Genomic DNA, 24,858 nt, shown 5'->3' with positions numbered 1-24,858 from the left:
AGTGGTAGAAGTTTGCAAACCCCAGGAATTGTTAAAGTTGCTTGCGGGTCGTGGGTCTGGGCCATTCTTCCACTGCCCGGATCTTCTCAGGGTCTGCTCTCACCTGCCCGCTCTCAATGATATAACCCAGGATGAAACGTTAACCCAGGAAGCTGACCGAAGGAACGTGGAACTCACATTTCTCCGCCTTCACGAATAACTGTCCAGTCTCTGGAGGGCTAAACGGACATGGTGAACGTGTTCCTGGGGGCTGCTAGAAAATATCAAGATATCATCGAGGTAAACGAATACGAAGCGACTAATAAAATCCCTCAACACATCATTGATTAGGGCTTGAAAAACGGCATGACCAAATATTCGAAGTGGCCCAGAGGTGTATTGAAGGCCGTCTTCCACTCGTCCCCTCCCTCATCCTGACTAGATGGTAGGCGTTACGAAGGTCCAACTTCGAGAAGATGGTTGCTCCATGCAGTGGTTCTAAAGCCGAACTAATGAGGGGTAGAGGGTACTTTTAGCTGTTACCCTGTTTAGGCCTCTGTCATCAACACAAGGACGAAGCGACCCATCCTTTTCTACAAAGAAGAAACCGGCGCCTACTGGGGAGGATGAAGGTCTGATAATGCCCGCCGCGGGGAACTCACTAATGTACTGCTCCATGGCCCCTCTCTCCGATCGGGATAGGTTATAAAGGTGACTGGTGGGTAGCGAGGCACCGGGGAGAAGGTCGATAGCACAATCATATGGGCGGTGCAGAGGCAGGGAAAGAGCCCGTTGTTTACTGAATACCGGTCCCAGGTCATGGTATTCTGTGGGGACTCGGGACAAATCGAGGGGTTCCGGGACATGCGGGTTCGCGGTAGCTTCCCTGGGAGATGGGGCTGACTGCACAGTTGGTGTGGCAAGACTGGCTCCATTTGGCTATCCTCCCGGTAGACTAGTCGATGTGGGGATTGTGTTGGGTCAGCCATGGATACCCTAGAATTACTGGGGCTTGAGGAGAATGAATGTTTGCCGGATAGGATCAAGGTCAGGGGCGGCGTACAGTGGGTCACCCGAGCCGGCAGTTTTTCGGCCAGGGTCCGGGCCTGTGGGGGGTGGTTAGCGGCTCGGGAGGTATTCCAGCCCGGGAGACTATTCGTCTCTGTCCAGCAGATTGCCCTCAGCACCCGAATCCACAAAAGCGGATAGGAACAGGGACTGTCGTTGGTAATTCACGGTAGCCGGGATCTGCATCCGAGTCTGGGGGGACCCTGGGCTTCCCCGAGGAGCAGGGCGACTAGCTCTTTCTCTCAGCCGCTCTTGAAGTCGATTATCTAATCTGGTGGCTAGCGAGATCAGCCAGTCCGGGTCGTCCCTCACTGCCAATTCATCCTTCATCTTGCCCGAGAGGTCCTGTCAAAACACCTCCTGTAGGGCCTCATCATTCCACCCCGAGTCTGCGGCTAAGATTCAGAACTCGATGAAAAAATGAGGTTACTTATACCAGAGTCGACCAACAAACCGGCAGCGCCTTGTTGTGATCACAGGGTCTTTATCCTGCAGTTTCTGATGGGAAGCAGGTGTGTGTAGTTAGTGGAACCTGGGAATGATTGGAAATTAAACGAGGGGATTGAGGCCTAATTCCTGAGGTAAGTAGTAAGGTGGGGGGGGATTGCCAGAAGGGACCATGACAGATACTGAGCTCCTTTTGCAGCTGTGACATTAATGGGGGAAGAGATGTGGAGAGTGCATAGGACCCTTAGCCCCAACAGTTTGATGAAAGGAGTGCAGGTACTGTGGGGAAAACTCTGTCCTTGTATTTTAAATGTTATAATGTGTTATGATGTTATTAAACTGGAAAGAGTACAAAGAAGGTTTATGAGAATGCTGCCGAGACTCGAACTCCTGGGTTATAGGGAGAGGGTAGTCAGGCTAGGACTTTATTCCTTGGTTTGAGGAGTGATCTTACAGAGGTCTATAAAATCATGAGGTGCATATAGTAGACAGTGTCATGACAGTGACTGAAGCCACTGGAGAGCTACAGCTTGTAGATATAAAAGTCTTCATTTGGGACACACACAAGCTGACAGCCTTTGGAGTCACTCAAGAGGGAGAGGCTCCCTGTCCCAGTATTACATATTTTTGTATGTTAAAGAACAAAGGTAACAGGACAATTTCTATAGTCAAAATACCCTCATAATGCTTCTTTTGAGTTGCATGTAATTTTTCAAATTGCTGAGTCCGGATTGCATTCACTTGTTGCTGCAAAAGCAAAACAAATGTAATGACATATGTGAGTGATGATAAACCTGATTCTGATATGGGTCTCTATTGTGGTCTGAGAGTGGGAAAGGGGTAGAGAGAGTGGAATCATGGTTGGGAAAAGAGGAAGGGAGAGGGGAGGGAGTGGGAAGCACCAGAGAGACATTCTGTAATGATCAATAAACCAATTGTTTGGAATCAAATGACCTTGCCTGGTGTCTCAAGTCTGTGTGTGTCTGCACCTGTGCCTCCCCCTGTCCCTGACACTCCTCTGCCACCTGTCCCACACCCCTCCCACGGCACTCCACCCTTGCCATTCCCAAAATCCTCTGCTTCCACCAGATTTACAAACTCGCTCTCTACTCCACATTGACAAATACAGTACTGTGCAAAAGTCTTATATAGCTAGGGTGCCGAAGACTTGTGCACTGCTGGTAAATTATTATTTTTTATCTTGTCTTTTCACTTGTACTTGTAACCCATTGGAAAACATTCGAATTGACTTTACAATTTACATCCTTCATATACATGAGGAGTAAAAATCTTTACGTTACATCTCTGTTCAAATGTACAATGCAATTATAGTAATTTATAATAAATAGTATGTATAACAGGATAGTCAATATAACAGAAATACAGTTGCATCAGCATGAATTAAGCAGTCTGATGGCCCGGTGGAAGAAGCTGTCCTGCAGCCTGTTGGTCCTGGATTTTAAGCTGCAGTACTGCTTCCCAGAAGGTAGCAAGTGGAAGTTAGTGACTGGGGTGACTCAGGTCTCTAATGATCCTTCAGGTCCTTTTTATACACCTGTCACTGTATATGTCCTGAATAGTGGGAAGTTCACATCTACAGATGTACTGGGCTGTCCACACCACTCTCTGCAGAGTCCTGCGATTGAGGGAGGTACAGCTCCCATACCAGGAAGTGATGCAGCCAGTCAGGATGCTCTCAATTGTGCCCCTGTAGAAAGTCCTTAGGATTTGGGGGCCCATACCAAACTTCTTCAACCACCTGAGTGAAAGAGACACTGTTGTGCCTTTTTCACCGCACAGCCAGTATGTACAGACCACGTGAGGTCATTGTGATGTGTATGCCGAGGAACTTAAAGCTGTTCATCCTCTCAACTCCAGATCCATTGATGTCTATAAGGGGTTAGTTCCATCTTTATTCCTCCTGTAGCCCACAACCAGCTCCTTTGTTTTTGTGACGTTGAGGGAGAGGTTGTTTTCTTGACACCACTGTGTCAGGGTGATGAATTCCTCTATGTAGGCTACCTCATTATTATTTGAGATTAGGCCAATCAGTGTAGTGCTGCTTGCAAATTTAATTTGCAGATTGGAGCTGTGGGTGGCAACACAGTCATGGGTATACAGAGAACAAAGGAGGGGGCCCGAGGGGCTCCTGTGTTGCAGGTCAGAGATAAGGAAGCCCACTCTTACCACCTGCCGGCGATCTGACAGGAAGTCCAGGATCCAGCTACACAAGGCAGGATGAAGGCCGAGGTCCCTGAGCTTCTTGCCTGGAGGGAATTATGGTATTCAATACTGAACAGAACAGCATTCTCACGTACACATCCCTCTTCTCCAGATGTGCAAGGACGGTGTGTAGAGCTGGGGCTATTGTGTCATCTGTCGATCGGTTGTGTCAGTAGGCGAATTGTAGTGGGCCCAGTGTGGGTGGCAGCATGCTGCAGATGTAGTCCTTAACCAGCCTTTCAAAGTATTTGCTTATTGTGGAGGTGAGTGCGACAGGACACCAGTTGTTCAGACATGTTACCTTAGTCTTTTTAGGTACAGGGACAATGATGGATGTTTTGAAGCAGGAGGGTACTCTACCCTGGGAGACGGAGAGATTAAAAATGCCTGTAAGCATACCTGCCAGTTGTGCTGTGCACATCCTGAGTACTCGCCCTGGGATGCCGTCCAGTCCCGCAGTCTTGCGACTGTCCACCCGTTGGAAACACCTGCATACTTTAGCTTCAGAGATGACCAAGTTGCCAGTCGCATTATCTTGGGCTCAGTATTGGAGCATAAAAAATGGAGCTCGTCTGGGAGAGAGGCATCAATGTTGGAAAATCCACTGCGTTTCACTTTGAAATCTGCAATGGTGTGCAGACATTGCCATAAGCTGTGTACGTTGTTGGTGGATAGTTGAGTCTGAACCTTGTCTGTGTGTGGTTGTTTTGCTGCCTTGAGCTACATCATCAGTATGAAAGGTGCTCTGTAAATAAAGTTATTATAAAATGTTCACAGATCAAAATCATAAAATAATATTACAAATTCATACTGTGCCCACTGTTGTTAGTAATAATTACTGTTATTATTTTAGCTGTGGTTAAGCTCTGAGACAGTATAACTGTACTGCATTGCTGCAGACTACTTTCTGAATGTGGAGACATAGGAGAGACTGCAGATGCTGTAATCAGGAGCCAAAAATGAACAACTGGAGGAACTTGGTGAGCAGACATAGGGTCACAGCATGAAATGTTGGCTAGCCCTCTGCCTCCATAGACAATGCTCAAGCCACTGAGTTCATCCAGCAGTTTGTGTTGTGTGTGTCTGGATGGATGGATTGAATTGTGTTTCAGATTCCTCAGCACTATGCAGAAGCCTGCTGTGGCACATTTTTGACTTACTGACTTAGATCATTTTTAATAGCACCTTTGTATCATTGAAACCTTAGATCTGCAGTGGTTAGCTGTGTGAGCTAATTATAACATCTCAGTATTAGTATATATGTAATGTAGTTAGATGGACAAATGGAATGGTCAGTTAGCTGGATGTGGTGAGTAGATTAGGCCCATATTATTTATTCTTCAGAAGAATGAGAAGAGATCTCAGTGAAATTCTCACAGGGCTGTAATGCACCAGCAGCAATGGATATTAAACTGTCAGGTTTTTTATAAATAAAAACAAAATTTATTAACCTCTACTCAAAACATAGAAAAGTAAATGAACGACTAACTTAAACGGAAGTTAATGGTGTTATGCGTCTATAGTTATCAAACAGTTGAAATTAAAGACAATTCTTAACAGATCTTATTTAAGCACAGTCTTAAGGTGGTAGTTTAATAAGTCCATATGATTCCTGAAACAATTAAGAGGAGAGACTTCCCAAGCCAACATTGAAACACTTCCCAAAGCATAGACGAAACTGCTGACGCAGCTCACGGCTGAGAAATGCTTTGTCCGAAGATATGACGCAGACTAAGATTTCTCAAAGTAACTGACCTTTCTTCGGAAGTGGTCACTACACAACCCCCTGAGACTATGCAGGATTAACCGACAGTGTGTGCCACAATACCTGTATGGGCCGTACCAAATGTCAATCACGGAATGCTGTTGAATTCTACCCAATTCCTTGGGTTCATCGAAGCTGGCGAATCTTCACTCTCACTCTCTCTTCTTCCATGATTACGTAACCACCGACTGTGACATAACAACAAAACCAACTACGCAACAACTACGGTTTCCCTTTTTATACTAGTTGGAACATGCCATCACGTGACATCACATCACCCCATTATCACAAGACCATTACATCATGCTCACAAGATACTCACGAGTCAGGTAGCAGGGCTCGATGCGCTTGTTGCAGGGAGGATATTTCCTTGGTCAAGGAGTCTAGAACTTGGAGTCACAGTCTCAGAGCAAGAGGAGAAATTTTTTCACCCCGAGGGTGAAGAACCTCTGGGGGTTGATGCAGGCTCAGTCATTGTCTTCATTCTGAACAGAGGCTGACAGATTTTTGAAAATTAAGGAAATTGTTGGATATGGGATCGGTGTAGGAAAATATCACCAGGTAAGAGATGAGCCATAATGGTGGTAGATAGCAGAGTGGACCTGGTGATCCAGATTGGCGGGTCAAGTATGATGGCAGAATATAGTATTGATGGTAAGACTCTTGGCAGGGTGGAGGATCAGAGGGATCTTGGGGTCCAAGTCCATAGGACACTCAAAGCTGCTGTGCAGGTTGACTCTGTGGTTAAGAAGGCATACGGTGCATTGGCCTTCATCAATCGTGGAATTGAGTTCAAGAGCCGAGGGGTAATGTTACAGCTATATAGGATCCTGGTCAGACCCCACTTGGAACACTGTACTCAGTTCTGGTCACCTTACTACAGGAAGGATGTGGAAACTATAGAAAGGGTGCAGAGGAGATGTTGCCTGGATTGAGGAGCATGCCTTACGAGAATAGGTTGAGTGAACCCAGCCTTTTCTCCTTGGAGCAGTGGAGGATGAGAGGTGACCTGATAGAGGTGTATAAGATGATGAGAGGCATTGATTGTGTGGATAGTCAGAGGCTTTTTCCCAGGGATGAAATGGCTAACACATAGTTTTAAGGTGCTTGGAAGGAGGTACAGAGGAGATGTCAGGGGTAAGTTTTTTTACGCAGAGTGTGGTGAGTGTGTGGAATGGGCTGCCAGCAACGGTGGTGGAGGCAGATACAATAGGGTCTTTTAAGAGACTCCTGGATAGGTACATGGAGCTTAGAAAAATAGAGGGCTATGGGTAACCCTAAGTAATTTCTAAAGTAAGTACATGTTCGTCACAGCATTGTGGGCCGAAGGGCCTGTATTGTGCTGTAGGTTTTCTATGTTTCTATGCAGATGACTCCCAGTACTGATAACAAAAAGCCATAACTTACCTTCCTTTTCACAAAGACTGCTTGCAGTTAATTGAGTTTTCAGTTTTGTCTTTTCACCCTTTTCTTCTGACTTGACTCTAAATGTATGCTCTGTCCCTTCCTGATTGACTTCTCTTTACTCATTTTGCTTTTCTGTGCAATTATGTGATATTTCTGGTTTGAAAATTTCCTTCCTCTGGATTTCAGCTGCACCATCAAAGACTTTTAATCTTAAAGCCTTGCCCTCTAGGCCTGGTTATCGGAAGAAATGGACTGATTGCTGGTAGATGGGGTTGGTACAGATAGGTAGTTGACGGTCAGCATTGACATAATGGGCCAGAAAGCCTGTTTCTGCATCGAGTAACTTCATAACACTAGCTCCAGCCTGGTTAAAGTGAATCCCATCCCATCACTTAAACTTACCTGATGCCCAGTCTTGGGGCTATTGGCCCATAAATTGAAACCCACACCATCTTTGAGTCACACATTGAACTCCTCACAGAGACGTTAAACTAGAAGAGGCATTGGAAGTGCCTACAATCAGTTAATCAGCTGCGGTCGATACTATCTTCTGTTTCACGTGAATGAAAGTGGTATTTTAGCAATATTTATACCTAAGTATGGAGCAAGGATGGAGTTAACGTGAGCCAAAGTTGAAAGACCTAAGTGATGACTATCATTCTACAGGAACAGATACTTGCTAAAAAGGTTTTGAGAAACTCTCGTATTTTCTTATGACATAAAAGGAAGACATTCAGCCCATTGAATCTATGGAAGTTCTTGAAGCAATCCCTTTAAATCCATTTCCCACTTAATCCCATGCAACGTGTTCTATTTTTTTTCTTCTTTACCACCTGCTGGCACCTGGAGCATTTCACAGTGGGCAGCTAGCTACCAACCCGTGTGACTTTGTGATGAGCAAAGGAACTGGCGCACCACAGGCGAAATCCATGCAGTCACAGGAAGGACGTGCAAAATCTACAAAGTCAGCAGGGGAAGTCTAAAAGAAACCAAGGCTACTGGGGCTACACCTGCCTTTTCATGTGGAACAGTCCATGTTCCAAGCCTACAATAGTAATACTCCCCAACTCTTCCTGCGTTACATTGAAGACTGCATTGGTGCTGTTTCCTGCACCCATGCTCAGTCTACCAATTTCATCAACCTTGCCTCCAAGTTCCACCCTGCCATCAAATTTACTTGGTCCATGTCTGATACTTCTCTCCCCTTTCTCGGTCTCTGACTCCACCTCCAGACTATCTACTGACATCTTTTCCAAGCCTTCTGACTCTCACAGTTATCTTGACTATACCTCTTCAAAATTCAGGATTGCTTAATTTCATTTCCTGTATGCAAGTGTAAAGAGAACAAAATGATTGCTACTTTTCACATTTCCTCTGTCTCCACCGGATTTGTTCTCAGGATGAGGCTTTCCATTCCAGACCATCTGAGGAGTCATCCTGCAAAGAGCAAGGTTTTTCTTTCACAACCATCGATGCTGCCCTCAATTGCATCTCCATTTCCCGTACATCTGCCCTCACCCCATATCCCACTGCCACAACAGGGACAGGGTTTCCTTTGTTCCTGCCTACCACACTTTGAGCCTCATTCAGCACATCATTCTCCGTAACTTCCAGCATCTTCAGCGGAATCCTAACCATTTTTATACCATGGACCAATACCATTAAGCAAGTAGTCCGTGGGCCCCAGGTTGGGAATCCCTGTACTAAGCACACCTATGTCTTCATTCTCCTCCCACCGTCTCCCCACCACCACCAAGGTTCCACGTTCCATAGGGATCTCTCTCGTCCACTCATCCCTCCCTCTGATCTCCCTCCTGGCACTCATCCCTGCAGCATTTTGCATGTTTTCCCAGGCTGCTGGAGCAAGAGGCAGCTACAGCATCACTGTGCCCAACCCAAAATTATGTTAAATTCTTCAGAAATTAATTAAATTCCTTTTGTGAAAGTTATTATTGGATGTGCTCCAACATCCTGTCAGCCAGTGACTTCCGGAATACCCGGCGTAAAATATCTCTTTTCTCATTCTCACTGCTATCTGCAAGCCCTGGTTACTGATCAGAGGTCCTTTTCCTCAATGGGAACAATTGCTTCCTTATCACTTCCGTTCATAACATTCGAGCTGTTATCAACCTTCTCTTTAATCTCCCTTCCTGTGAGTGTACTTGCAGCTTCTGCAGTCTCTCTGAATCTCATATCCTGCTTTGGTGAGTCAGAAGAAAATAGACTGACTCTGCAGCCACTTCACCGGGTGAAGGAGCCACATCATAATTATTTCCCTTTTTTTCTGCAATGGGTTTGTTAGTCATTGTCTTGTCAGTGTGCAGTTTGGCAGAAACCTGTCTGACACACTGAACATGTTCCAGCCCCGTCAATGCCAACACCTAACATAATCACTCTCTAACTTACCCACTTGACACTGATATTCACTTTGCCCTACTGATTTTCTCCCAGCTGCTGCGTCTTAAAATTACCTTTTCCATAATTTCTCCTGAAACTATAGATGCTGCCTGACCTGCTGAGTTCCTCCAGCATATTGTGGGTGTTGCTCTATAATCTCTCTTTCCCAGTTCTGAACCAAAATTATTACTTTTTCGCTTTATGCATTTTCCTGCTGAGTGTTTCCAGCATTTCCTGCTTTTCTTTTGGTTCGGGTTTCTGTTGTTTTGCATCTATTTTCATTCAGGGAAAGAACAATCAAATTATGCTCTGCAGTCATTGTTGGCTACTCAGCAAGACTAATTTTTCTCTCAGGGAGCATTGGCAAAGGTTAACGAGACTTTGGTCTGTTAGTACATGGTCATGCATTCCAAGAACTCAACAACAATCATCTGAGCTCTCAACTGTTATCTGTTGACCTTTATGGCTCTGGTGGCAGTCAATGAAATCCCAATTTCATATATTCATGGATGTAGCAGAAGTCAACAACTGTCGGGATTTCAAGGTGTGAGTAGTAGAGTTCTTGTTTGTTCTCCTGGTTTGGGAACATTTTGGCAAGACTCTCATTTGCAGTGTGTCCAGCCGTTGCTGTGGAGGCGGGCTGCAAATGACAGCCTTGTTAAGGTGCCACACATGAGGATACTTAACAAGATAAGAGCCCATGGAATTACGGGAAAGTTACATACGTGGATAGAGCGTTGGCTGATTGGCAGGAAACAGAGAGTGGGAATAAAGGGATCCTATTCTGGTTGGCTGCCGGTTACCAGTGGTGTTCCACAGGGGTCCGTGTTGGGGCCGCTTCTTTTTACATTGTACATCAACGATTTGGGTTATGGAATGGATGGCTTTGTGGCTAAGTTTGCTGACGATACGAAGATAGGTGGAGGGGCCGGTAGTGCTGAGGAAACAGAGTCTGCAGAGAGACTTGGATAGATTGGAAGAATGGGCAAAGAAGTGGCAAATGAAATACAATGTTGGAAAGTGTATGGTTATGCACTTTGGCAGAAGAAATAAACGAGCAGACTATTATTTAAGTGTGGAGAGAATTCAAAGTTCTGAGATGCAATGGGACTCGGAAGTCCTCATGCAGGATACCCTTAAGGTTAACCTCCAGGTTGAGTCGGTGGTGAAGAAGGCGAATGCAATGTTGGCATTCATTTCTAGAGGAACAGAGTATAGGAGCAGGGATGTGATGTTGAGGCTCTATAAGGTGCTGGTGAGACCTCACTTGGAGTACTGTGGGCAGTTTTGGTCTCCTTATTTAAGAAAGGATGTGCTGACGTTGGAGAGGGTACAGAGAAGATTCACTAGAATGATTCTGGGAACGAGAGGGTTAACATATGAGGAACGTTTGTCCGCTCTTGGACTGTATTCTTTGGAGTTTAGAAGAATGAGGGGGGACCTCATAGAAACATTTCGAATGTTGAAAGGCATGGACAGAGTGGATGTGGCAAAGTTGTTTTCCATGGTAGGGGAGTCTAGTACGAGAGGGCATGACTTAAGGATTGAAGGGCGCCCATTCAGAACAGAGATGCAAAGAAATTTTTTTAGCCAGAGGGTGGTGAATCTATGGAATTTGTTGCCACGGGCAGCAGTGGAGGCCAAGTCATTGGGTGTATTTAAGGCAGAGATTGATAGGTATCTGAGTAGCCAGGGCATCAAAGGTTATGGTGAGAAGGCAGGGGAGTGGGACTAAGTGGGAGAATGGATCAGCTCATGATAAAATGGCGGAGCAGACTCGATGGGCCGAATGGGTGACTTCTGCTCCTTTATCTTACGGTCTATGGTCTTCACTGAGCCACTGGTTCAGATTTTTGGAAGTTAGGAACAGAGTTGGATACAACTAGAAGTCCACTTCAAAGGGCAGCAGAGAGTCATCCCTATGTTGTGAGGGACAGTTACTGGATAGATCAGCATAAAGCTCATTCTCTGAAGGATGTTAGAGAATAATTAGGTTTCTACAATACCTGATAAATTCAAGGTTACTTTTCTTAATGCTAAATTGTTTTTTCTTGGTAAAAGGAATTCAGATTCTGAAGTTCTGTGCACTTCTGTGCAGTGCTGTACACTTTCTCCTGATTCAACACAGCTATGTCCATTTGACAGGAGTCAAATGTAGAGATTAAGGACAAGAGTGTGAGGAGGAAAGCTGACATGGAATTGGGCCATGGTAGTCAGCTTGAGATATAATCTGTGCTCAGTTTACTCAGTAATGATGGATTGCTTCACCACCAAGGGAGGAGAATGGCTGTTTTCCCCTTGGGTTCCGGTTTAAGATGGCACTACTGAAGACAGACAATAGCTTACTGGCAGTTCATAAAGCAAGAAATACAACTAAATACTTTTTCTGTGGAAATTTGTGGTAAATGGTCACTGCAAGCAATGAAGAGGCGAGCGAAGGCAATCTGACCCAAGGGTCGAGGCTTGCGGGTGCTATGCAAAGTCAGAGCAAGGTCGAGAAGTGCTCAGAGCAGGGTGAAGACATGGTTGAGACAGAGTGCTGAATAGAGGAAAGTTGGAGCGAAGGAGTTTTGAAGCCTGTCCACGTAAATGGAGAGCGAGTCTGATTGATCTAAGCACTGGGACATTTTGGAAAGGTTGAGTACGGGCCCGGTCAGGCCCAGAGCGTATTGCTGTAGTGGAGCCTGGGTCCTAGTGCGGGGTACAGCCCAGTGTTTAGACAATTTAAACACTGGGCCAGATGGATTGAAAAGGCAAGGTCTCGGGATCAGAGTTGAGGGTCGAGCCGTTTCTGCTCACTGCCCCACAACGTTCACGCTGCTCTCTTTGGCACAGACGCTGAGGCCGTGGGCCTGCGCCGGCTGCTCTGGGCTTCGTGTCTATGGACTTGCTTCAGTTCTGAATGCTGTTGCTTGCCTTAATTATTTGCATGATTGGTGTTTTTTTCTCTCTCTGCGCATTGGTGTTTGTTAGTCTTTTTTTCATGAGCTTTTTTGGGTTACTTTAAGGAGACAGATCTCAGGGTTGTATACCTTACACCTTGATAATAAATGTACTTTGAACTTTGGGCATTGGTTGTCTTCATTCCATGTCCTTCACTGAGGAGTATTTTGTTGCAGCCCATTTAATCAACCTTTGGGCTGCAAAAGTCAAATATTCCCATTACCACTGATTTACATTTGTAATGGTGGAGTGAGGAATTACATCCTCTAAAACAGTGGTGTAATAAAAACAAAATACTGTTTTATTCTGGCTCTGTGAACAGATGGTCCTGATTGTAATGTGCTTTACAATCTGGCATTCAACGGAGCTCTTGTTGACTTTTATTGAAAGTATCTTTGGGCTCTTTCTCTGTAGCGATAGTCCCCATTTGGATTTCAACAGACCTGGAAGGTTATTGGAACCTAAATCGGTACACATTGTCCCCACTCTCTTAAAGCCAGCCCAGCGGCAGATTGGAATGCTGGCCCTGGTTGTTAATTACTGATGAGCTGCCAGCAATAGACAAGGCCCAAGGATCAAGGTGGCCGTCCCAGGAGAAGCCAAGATTTCTCATCTTGTATTGCAGCCTAAAAGGAGTCTGGAGGTGAAGGTGGGCCAACTGAGCAAGGTTCAAATGAGGAGGTGCTGACGGCCAATTGCTACTTGTGTTTACAGGGCAGAGCTCTGCCAGGTTTCCCTCAACACTGTGATAACAATAATGACATCTCACTCCAGGAGCCCTTTGGCCAAAGTGCTAAGCCAGAGAGTTCTGACCAACTCACCATCACACCAGAAATAATGATCCGTGCAAGCAGCCTAAGTGCTCCGTCTGCCCAGACACCGCCTCCCTCACCTCCATTCTCCTCAAGGCCACACTTCACCCGTGAATCTGCTGGGGACGCCTATTGTGTCCAGTGTTCCCGATATGGCCTCCTTTACATTCGTGAGACCCATCAGAAATTGGGGGGCCGCTACGTTGAGAACCTCTGCTCTGTCTGCCGCAAGTGGGACTTCCTGGCGGCCAAACATTTTAATTCCAATTCCCATTCCTGTTCTGACATGTCGGTCCATGGCCTCCTCTTATGCCCAGACGAAGCCACCCTCAGGGTGGAGGAACAACATCTTGTATTCCTCCAACCTCTGACCTCATGGCATGAACATCGATTTCTCCTTCCGGTGAACACAACTTCCCTTCCTGCACCCCCTCCCTTTCTCTATTCCCCACTCTGACCTTTCACGTCTTCTCACCTGCCTATTACTGCCCCCTGGGTACCTTCCTTCCCTTTCTCCTATGATCCACTCTGCTCTCCTATCAGATTCCTTGCTCTCCAGCCCTTGACCTTTCCCACCCACCTAGCTTCACCTATCATCTTCCAGTTAGCCTCTTTCCACCCCCCCCCCCACCTTTTTATTCCAGCATCTTTCCCCTTTCTTTCCAGTCCTGATGAAGGGTCTTGGCCCGGAACAACGACTCTACTTATTTTCATAGATGCTGCCTGACCTGCTGAGTTCCTCCAGCATTTCGTGTGCATTGCTTTGGATCTCCAGCAGACTTTCTCATGTTTAGAAATACTGATCATTCAGCTTTGGCCAAGAATGTGCATTTGCAAGGGCCCTAATGCCTCTTCAGGTATGCACTCTGGACACATGTGGAAGGGCCTCACCAACACCCCACATTCCCACTTGCAGATTACTCAATGAGGCAAGCAACTCTGAGTCTTAGCAATGAATTTATCTCCCTTCCAATAAAGCCATTCATTGTAAGTCATGAAAGAGTGCCAGAGCTTCCTCTTCTTCTTGTTGGTGTTATCTTTTTGCAACACCTTTGACTGTGGACTGGGTGTATTTTAACATAGTTTTGACAGAGTGAGAGTTGTTAAGAATGAGAAATTTTAAATATCAATTTGTTTGCAGTGCATGGCAGAACCCAGTCACTCAAAGGCCTCCATCCCAGTTAGGGCCTTGGCACTCAGCGTTACCTGAAACAAGCAGGGGAGATTTGCAGTTCCTCTTTTCAAACCTGACGAGGAAGCTGACCCAGTCCTGATGAGCACTTTGGAACCAGCACAATTACTAAGGAAAGACATGAGACAAATGCTGCAACTTGGAGCACCAGACAAGATACCAGAGGAACTCAATGGGTTAGGCAGCATTTGTGGGGGATATGGCCTCAACTTGAAATGTCAACTGTCTATTGGATGTGTCCAGCTGAATATCGTTTAGTTTTGGTCACAATGCTATCTGAAAGATACCATTAAGCTGGACAGAGCGCAGAGGAAATTTAAGGATGTTGATGAGATTGAGTTATGGAGAGAGTTTTATCAAGTTGGGTCTTCTTACATTGCACTGAAGAATGAAGGTTGATCTTATAAAGGTGTATAAAATTTTGAGGAGCATACAGAGAGTGAATGTGCACTGTCTTTATCCCAAGTCTGGGAAAACAAGAATCGGAGATTTAGGGTGAGAGTGGAGAGATTTACTAAAGACTTGAGGAACAACTTTTGCATCCAGGGAGTGGTCAGTATATGAAATGAGCCACCAAAGGAAGTGGTTGAAGCAGGCATATCAACAACATTTAGAAGCTACTTGGACAGGCACATGAATAGGAAAGGTTCAGGGCAGGGATTTACAACCTTTTTTTATTCCACAGTGCCTTACCATTAACCGAGGGGTCCCTGGACCCCAGATTGGGAAGCCCTGGTATAAAGGGATGTGGGACAGACATGGGTAAATGGGACTAGCTTAAGTGGGAATTGTGTGGACCCGAAGGGCCTGTTTCCATGTTGTATGAATTAATGACCTGCTGAGTTCCTCTGGCATCTTGTTTGTTGCTGCGAATACAAAATCTTTTTATCTCCCCTAGTCAGAGAGCCCTGTCTCTAGACAGCTTTTGGTACCAGAAAGAACATTTTCTGTTTCAGTCCCTCTGTTTGCCTCATTGCTTCTTACAAGGTTTGTGAGTGTTGTTGACAGGGAGGGCCAGGCGGAGGGCGATAGGAGCCACTCAATGATGTTCAATTGGATAGTTACACAAGACAACAAATATTTTGCTTCCTGAATACTTTTGGGTGTATCTAAGGTATTTTGGGCTGCTGATCATGAAAATCACCATGAAATTTCCCTATCATGCACCATTTTTTTTTAAAAATTGCCGATACTTGCTACTTCAGTTCATAATTAAAGTCAATTAAGATGTTGCCCACAATGTAAGCTGTAAAGTTTTCTATCTTGTCCAGGCATGCCTGGGTAGACTTTGTTTGGGCGGATGCTGCATGGCAGGATAGGTTTTAAAAAGGCCATAAAAGCATCATGCACATATCATTCCATGCATTGTGTTTACATGAATGTTGGTTTGCGATTATGTTGATGCACATGCTCTACGTGCATAGTGTATTGTGTGTACTCTTTATAAGAAAGTAATTGTATTTTCAGCAGCAAAGTGACTTGCCAATTTTGCAACAGCCGCAATACTCTTGTTATATTTGTGGCGAGTATATGCTTAAATCTCAAAGATGGAACACAACTTCTCTTATTAAGAAAGTCTATGAGCTCTAATTTTGGAGTAAAAATGGCGACAAGACAAAGCCTGGGCTACTCATATTTGCTGCGCAATAGGCACTGCTGATCTTAGAGCTTAACTCAGAGGTACTTGGAAGTCAATGCTATTCACTGTCCCAATAATATGGCAAGAACAGAAAGGTCATGTGACAGACTATTACTTCCATCTGACCAGTGTGTGTGGTTTCTCTGCTAAAACCAAGAAATCCATTGAATACCCCAATCTCCCTTCAGCCACGAGACCTGTGCTGCATGATGATAGTCTGCCAGTACCGAAGCCACCAGAGACATGATTCTAGAGGAGTGCCCCAGCTTCTCCTGCCCATAATTTGCAGGAAGGATTGGGGCTACAAAGGAGGCAGCAGGCACAACTGCCTCACATCTCCTGTGACCCACTATGTTAGACTAAGTCAATACTGACTGCAGCTTCATACATTCCTGCACATTCAAATTGCTGTACCAACCACAATACAACCATTCAGGATACTTTCAACAGCACATCTATTAAGTGTTGAGTGATAAGTTGAACTTCTTTATCTTGAAGACACTAGCGCACTTCCTTGTGATCACATATGTATCTGACACCATAAGATGTAGGAGCAGAGTCGAGCCGCTTGGCCTGCTGGATCCGCTCTGCCATCTCATCATAGCTGCTTTATTCTCTCTCCCAACCCCATTCTCCTGCTTTCTTCCCGTAACCTTTGATGCCCTGACCGATCAGGAACTTCTGCCTTAAATATACTCAATGACTTGGTCTTCACAGCCATCCGTGGCAATGAATTCCATAGATTCACCACCCCCTGGCCAAGTCATTTGTTGTTCTCTATTCTAAAAGGATGTCCCTCTATTCTAAGGCTATACCCTGTGGTTCTAGACTCGCCCGCTTTCGGAAACATCCTCTCCACACCCATTCCATCACAGCCTTTCAATATTCAATAGGTTCCAATGAGCTCCTCCCTCATTCTTCTAAACTTCAGCGAATACAGGCTCCAAGCAATCAAATGGTCCTCATACATTAACCCTTTCATTCAAGAAATCATTCTTGTTAACCTCCTCCTGACCTTCTCCAATGCCAGTACGTCTTTTCTTAGATAAAGAGCCCAAAATTACTCATAATACTCCATGAGCAGTCTGACCAGTGCCTTATAAACCCTCAGCATTATATCCTTGCTTTTATATTCAAAGGTTTCAAAGGTACATTTAACGTCAGAGAAATGTATACAATATATGTCCTGAAATGCTTTTTCTTCGCAACCATCCACGAAAACAGAGGAGTGCCCCAAAGAATGAATGACAGTTAAATGTTAGAACCCCAAAGTCTGCCAGCTCTCCCCTCCCACGTACAAGCAGCAGCAAGCAACGACCCCCCCCCCCAACAGCAAAAAAAAAGCATTGGCACCCACCACGGAGCACTCAAGCGTGCAGCAAGGCATCAATAAAGACACAAACTTCCATTACCCCAAAGACTACTCGTTCACCCGGTATTCAACATACCACAGGCTCTTTCTCTCCCTAATAAGGGAGAAAGAGCTGTCTCTGTTTCACATCAAGAGAGGAGACATAAGAAACAATTCGTTGGTTTACGATGTTAAAAGTTCATTGTGTCGCTTTTTCCAAGCTCTGTGCCCAAAGAACTCGGGTCTCTGGGCACACAGCCAACAGCCAGCTCACTGCTTTTGATTTTCTGAATCCCACGACACACCGGACTCCTGCAGAGACACTGACCTTCGGTCTGCCTGTCCCCAGAGCTACGAGATCTTGGAACTCCAAAGGCAAGCTAATCTCCTAGGCCGCATCCTTGGCATATTGAATACTGGCCAGTCGTGAAACCCTGAGAGCGGGTCCCATTCCTACAAAGAACTGAAGCCAGCATGTAGCTCTAGGTCTGGGTCTTCAAAAGAACCCTAAAAGGGAAAAATAGAGATATTAAAGATGGAAATAGAGCTGTTTCCGAAGATGCAAACAAAGGAGTTGCCGTTAGGCACCATCATCTCCTAAACTCCTCCTCCTTCTTTTCCTCTCAAAATAAATGATAATATTGCATTTGCCTTCCTCACCACTGACTCAACTTGCAAATTAACCTTTAGGAAACCCTGCACAGTGACTCCTAAATCCCTTTGCACCTCCATGGGCTCTTATCTTGCTAAGCAGCCTTATGTGTGGCACCTTGTCAAAGGCCTTATGAAAATCCAAGTATACAACATCCACTGATTCTCCTTTGTTCATGCTGCTTGCCATTTCCTTGAAGAATTCCAACAGAATTATCAGGCATGTTTTCCCCTTAAAAAAACCATGTTAAGTTTGGCCTACTTTGTCAAGTGCTTCCAAGTACCCTGAATCCTCATCCTTAGCAATCGACTCTAACATCTTCCCACACTGAAGTCAGGCTAACTGGCCTATAGTTTCCTTTCTTTTGCCTCCCTTCCTTCTTAGAGAGTGGAGTGACATTTGCAATTTTCGTCTTCCGCAACCATTCCAGAATCTATTGATTCTTGGAAGGTCATTACTACTGTTCCACTGCCTTTATCAGAACCCTGGAGTGTAGTCCAACTGGCCCAGGTGACTTAAATACCTTCAGACCTTTCAGCTTCCCAAGCACCTTGTCCTTAGTAATAGCAACTACACTCACTTTTGCCCCCTGACACTCTCGAATTTCTTGCATTTGGCTAGTGTCTTCCATAGCGAAGACTGACGCAAAATACCTACCAGTCATTCTAAACTGAATGATCCAGTTTAACCCTAGCCTAATCATGGGACAATTTACAAAAAACAATTAACCTACTAACACTACATCTGTGGGCTGTGGGAGGAAACCAGGGCACCTGGAGGAAACCCACGCATTCCACAGGGAAGACATACAGACTCTTTATTGAGGATGTTGGAATTGAACTCAGAACTCCGATGCCCCAAAGTGTAATGACGTTGCGCTAATCACTATGCTACAGGTTTTCTAGCCGGTGAGAGTTGGTACATTGTCTCCTAGGATAAGTTCAAAGGAATGGATTTACAGTAATTCTATGCATATAACGTGTGTGTGCATGTATGTGTGTACACAGTGTATATCTGTGAAAGTTTTTTGTCCTTTCCTCAGGGAGCAATAAGTGCAAAGGAGCATCAACATGCGCAAAGTGTCTGGAAATAGAGCCATACTGTGCCTGGTGTTCACAGGAGGTAAGACCAAGGAACTTGTAGTAGCTTTGTGTAGCTTCCCTCTTCATTAAGCTGTAGGACAGGGGTTCCCATCCTTTTTTACACCATGGACATTAACCGAGAGGTCCACAGACCCCAGGTTGGGAAACTCTGCTGTAGGTGCGGTCACTAACAATGACAATCCAGCAATGAAAACCAAAATGCTGCAGGAGAAACATTAGTAGAAAATGTTGGTAATACTCAGCAAGTCAGTCAGCAACCGTGGAAAGAGAGTAAACTGAGTTCAACCTGTAAATGTTAACTGTTTCTCTTTCCAGTGATACTGCTCCAGAGGCACTGCAGCTACAGCAGCTGCTGTCAATCTTGAGTAACACACACAAAATGCTGATGGAACTCAGCAAGTCAGGCAGCACCAGTGGAGGGGAATAACAGATAACATTTCTGCCCTTATGAAATCGAAACACTGACTGTTCATTCATTTCCATCGATGCTGTCTGACCTGCTGAGTTCCACCAGCATTTTGTGTGTGTTACTCGAGTGAATATTGCCAACATTTTCTGTTTCCATTGCAAAAGGGTGTTAATGGTTGTCCCACTACAAATACTGATTAATCCACTGATATAAGTATTCAAACTGAATGACTTCCCCACACTGTGTGTAAAGGAATTGGCACCAAGTTTGATTCAGTTGGATCTGGAATTTGTGGTGTGAGTAAGTGCACCTACCTTTGCCAAGGCCAGACAATACCCATATGTGCCTGTGATGCAGGCTGGTCTTCTGGATCAGTTTTGATTGCTTAAGTGGGCTGAGAGGAATTTTCCAGGCTTCTTCACTTCAGACTAATTTAAAACCTGGTCTAGGTTTCTGCCTCTCACAGGTGTCTAAATGTATGTTTAAAATGGATGAAGAGCTTGGATAATCTAAGCAAAAAATCACAAACCCTCAGGACACACGTGTTTAAAATAGTTATCTGGTTATCACACTCACTTGTCCTTCCATACTTCAGGGATTTGCAATGAAAAGGGAAAAGGAAATTAGGCTGACAGGTGGCAAACGCTGTTTACTGAGGATTAATCAGACTGATGAGGTGTAGGTGAGTGTAACAAAAGGGAAACTAATGCTGGATAAGAGTGAGGTGGAGACTGGGGAATACTAGAATCAGGTCAACAGAACCAGTAGCCATGACGCAGAGTTGCAAGCTTAGTGCGTGGCTTGTGGTCCGTCCGCGCACCAGATGAGGGCGGTGAACCGGAGCTGGGCTGAGGGTGGAGTGAGGGACATTAGAATAGTTCACCGCTTCCTATTATCACAAACCCAGGGGTCACCTCTGCAGATAACAAAGGGATACTGAGACCTCCACACTAAGGTGTTTGCTGAAGATCTTCAGGCAGAGTCACAAATATTCAGATAATATTAGGTTGTCCAGACTACTTTCATGTCTCACCCATCAATAAAGACCTTACTATTGTAGCATGTTGATGTGTACTACAATGGATTCCAGTTATTTGGGACACATTGGCACCAGTACATTATGGTCCAATTAGCCAAAGCTTCATGGAAATAGTTAAAAAAGTGTATAAAACAAAAAAGACAAATTGAGTAACAAATTATGTATTTCAATGAAATCCAGAACAAATTAGAACACTGCCAATAATACAACAGTACAATAAAACTGTGTAGTAGTTCCTAATAATTATTGACTGAGGAATTCATCTGCATCGTGTTGTTTTGACTGCAAATGAACAGAATCGGCGCAGACACCAATTGCAGACAATGGCCTGCCCTCATACAATGCTGTCAACAATTGCATCCTTCTCATCTTCATTTTCATCGTAATGTTCAAGATGATTGCCCATACCTTCAAATTCTTCATAGGTTCTAACTTGTTGAAAAATTGTTTCATTTTTACTCTTGGCTGTTTCAGGCATCTCCAAGCCTGAATTCTTGAAACCGCAGTGAGCAAAACAATTCTGAGTTGTCTTACTGCTCATTTCTCGCCAACTATCAGTGCTTTTTGAACACAAGCACATACAAATGATGCTATTTAAAACCTGTTCACTCTAAGCACGGTGTAGTGTCTAATGGCCACGCAAGCGCATGTGATTAACTCTAGTTAGAAACTGTTCAACAACAGTCTCCTGCCCCAATTAAGCGGCGTAGAGTCCCAAATAAATTAAAGGAATCCCAAACAACAGGAATTCTGCAGATGCTGGAAATTCAAGCAACACACATCAAAGTTGCTGGTGAACGCAGCAGGCCAGGCAGCATCTCTAGGAAGAGGTACAGTCGACGTTTCAGGCCGAGACCCTTCGTCTCTGTTAGTCCTGACGAAGGGTCTCGGCCTGAAACGTCGACTGCACCTCTTCCTAGAGATGCTGCCTGGACTGCTGCGTTCACCAGCAACTTTTATGTGTGTTGCTTGAAAGGAATCCCGGCTATTTTCTTGATTAGCTTTTGTTCTTTAAGAGTTGTCCAAAATAAATAGCTGTCCAAATAAACGGATGGTCCAATTAACCAGAATCCGTTGCACATTCAGTATATCATGCATATAAGCTAGAGTACCTATCAATTAACATCTTGCTGTAATAAAGGCAGAGTAAAGCAAATGGAAAAGATATTCAGTGATTGGCACTAATTTGCCTCAACTCCAGTATTTTTAGTTTTCTGCTGGCAAAGGTTTTGCAGACAGAAAGCTGTTGTACTGTTGTTATTTCAGATGATCTCTCTGAAGAATTTATCTGTTTGTGCTTGTTTCCTAATAAAGCCACACCTTCAGCCTCCTTTTATAATCAGTGGGTTAAAGTCCTCACTTAGAGCACATAGCTTTACCTCACAGACTGTAAATAGTCCAAGAAGGAACCCATCCCTACCCTGCCCTGACAACATTCTCGAGGGCACATGGATATGAATAATAAATCAGTACCTTTCCACCAATATCAGAGAACATTTTTGTAAAAATCTTCGCAGATTCAATACACGTGCTTGAAAGCTGCCTGGTGAAATATCCATGCATGCCCAAACAGAGCAATGGCAGAGTTCGGTTCATTTATTTAACGAATATTGAAGTAATGTGGAAAGGTTATAAATTTTAGAGCTGGTTATTTATCTTAGTGAAGGATTAGTGGAGTGTAAAATAATTACCATGGAATTTCAAGCTGTTCCAGCAACCAATGGGCACTTTTGCAGTAATAAATATTTATTGATGACCTATTGGAATAAACGTTGACAGTTTAAAAACAGAAACAAGTCTGGCTTTGATGATTGAATACTAAACAGGCAGTCACCTGAGCGGATTTGGTGGAGCAAATAATAGCAGTGACTCTCTGAATGCTATTGAATGCACTCCTGGTGTGTAAGGGGGTCAGACATCGTGCAGGAGAGTGGTGGATGGGGAGGATAGGGAAGAGGGATGATCTGTGATAAGGTGAGACCAGGTTCTGTAGGTTAGTGAGGCTGGTTAGGTAGTGATCACGCTGCTTTGTCTGTGAGTCACCAACAGTGACCAAAAAAAGCAGTCTACCTCGGACCTCCAGCCGTGAAGCTACCAGAACATCTACTGTTACTTTCCAGACTATATCAGTAGCGGTCAGTTCTGATGTCAGATTATCCACTGTTAGTAATAACCCAATATTTCTAGACAAACCAAATAATAACAGGCCCTTCAGCCCATAGATTCCATGCTGCTCATCAGTCACCCATTGAAAATAATCCTACATTAATTGCATTTTCATGTTCTCTCTCCACAGATGCTAGCTGATCTGCAACACTGTGTTTGGTATCTCACAGTTTCCAGAATCCTGTTTCTGTCACTCTACCACATCATTAATCTTCCATTCCTTCAGACCGGTCAGCTGTGACTTACAAAAATTAATTTTCCTGTCCTAGATTGCCAGGAAATTGCACCACCTCCCCTGGACAACCTTGAGCTCCACACTATCATGAACATTCTGTGATCTATACTCTTCTGTATCTTGCTTGTGTTTTCACTTTCCCAGCTTAATTTGAAATATTAATTCTGTTTCACTTTCCACATGTACCGCCTGAACCGTTGACTTTGCCAGTATCTTCTCTTTTTATTCATATTGCTTTGAAATACATATTATGGATTCATTTTAGATAATTTTATTGTCACATACACTAGGATGCAATGAAATGTTCGGCCGACATGTGTTTGTCTAAGGGGAGACAGCCTCCGGCCCAGCCAAACTTGAGAAATCTTGTTTATGCGGATGCTACGTGATGTGTTGCCCAGTTAGAAATCCATACCACAAAATATCAGTATACCATTTGCAATTAAATGATTTAGCTTTATAATTCTTATAGGGTTAGTAAAGAAAACAAAAAGAAAAAGGGCCCATTTTAATGGAACAGTCTATTGTGCACATTGGAGCTCACGATTTTCCATCCATTCCTTCCCCATGGACCTCTAACGAGCGTCGTCGACTGCCAAACCTTCACTCCAAGTCCACTCCATACTGTGGTCTACCAACTTCTCTACTCATGTCTTCTCTCTTCATCCCTCGCTGACAAGAAAACTGCAAAACCCTTCTCTCAGACCCACAAGAAAGTAACAACATGCCTCTCATTGGATGGCACACATTCCAAAGCCCCGTTATCTCTAGTCATAACCGAAAAATTGCTGCTACAGGGAAAACATTACATTAGCAGTGAAACCTTACTGCGCGTTACACTCTTCCCCCACCAAATTTAGTCATGTCCTTATGACATTGAGGTAATTCGCCAACCCTTCCTGCAAAGCCCAAAGTCCAACCCAGGTGTAAAACGTGGTGACATAGCTCCCCAAAGCAGCAGGGGCCACACTCCGTTCCCCTCTGTAGCTACTGCATCCCATGAGATTATGTGCCCAACGTAGCTAACAGACGTCTTGCAGAACTGGCACTTGTCCAGGGAAAGTTTTAACCCTTCAGCTTTCAGGTGGCCCAGCACCTTCAGTAGCCTCGCTTCATGTTCTTCCAAGGTGGAGCCAAATACTATGAGGTCATCCAGATACACCAATACCTCAAGCAAGTTCATATCCTCCACCATCTTCTCCATGACCTGCTAGAAGGTTGAAAGGGCTCTAGGTATCCCCTGGGGCATCCTTTCAAACTGGAAGAATCCCAGGGGACATATAAATGCCGTCTTCTCTTTGTCGGCCTCACTCATGGGGATCTGGTACTATCCACTCCTCAAGTCCAGCACACTAAACCACTTCGCACCACTCAGACAGGCCAGCGCATCTTCAATCCTCAGGACCGTATACTGGTCAGAGACGGTGTGCCTGTTCAGAGTCCTATAGCCCACACACATCCGTACCTTCCCATTCTTCTTCCTGGCCGCTATTATTGGGGACACATAGGGCCTCAGGACTCGGTGATGACCCCAGCTTCCTTCGACTTACACAAATGTTGCCAAATGTCCTCCACGTCTGCAGGGTCCAGTTGCCGCGACCTTCCTCTGAACGAGGTATCCTCAGTCACCCGGATAGTGTGACGGGTGCTCTTGGAACAACCCACATCAAACTGGTCAGTGGAAAAGACACCTTCCAGCTTCAACATCTTCTCTACCAACCTTCTCTTCCAACCTGCAGGAACCGGGGAGTCCCCAAAGTTGAATGACTCAGCAGTCAACTTTCCCCCCTTTTTCCAATAGTTTCTCCCCGGCTTGTCTCACAGGGATACTGGACATTACCGTCACCGGGAACAAATGCGCCAAGAGCATCCCCCACTTGAAGGTGACCCCCTCTTCATAGTGTTCCTGACAATCACTACCATCCTGCTCGCCTGTACATCTGAGGGCTTCTGCAATTCGGGCCTCACCAGTACCCCAGCAGGAAATCCTGACTCCACCCCGTGGTCTTCTGGAGCGTCCACTAAGAGGGC

General features: G+C 44.9%; 1 protein-coding gene across 2 annotated transcripts in view; it reads left to right on the top strand.

The window, feature by feature from the left end:
* itgb3b (integrin beta 3b) overlaps window positions 1-24,858 on the top strand; it is a 106,218-nt gene that overhangs the window by 5,789 nt on the left and 75,571 nt on the right. For both annotated transcript variants that reach the window (XM_072248659.1, XM_072248658.1), the window contains exon 2: window positions 18,918-18,997. In XM_072248659.1, the coding sequence (XP_072104760.1) occupies window positions 18,918-18,997 (80 nt within the window). The remainder of the gene's footprint in view (window positions 1-18,917; window positions 18,998-24,858) is intronic.

The sequence above is a fragment of the Mobula birostris genome, chromosome X (genome assembly GCF_030028105.1).
Source record: "Mobula birostris isolate sMobBir1 chromosome X, sMobBir1.hap1, whole genome shotgun sequence".
Classification (NCBI taxonomy): Eukaryota; Metazoa; Chordata; class Chondrichthyes; order Myliobatiformes; family Myliobatidae; genus Mobula; species Mobula birostris.
This window is presented reverse-complemented; position numbering and strand designations above follow the sequence as displayed.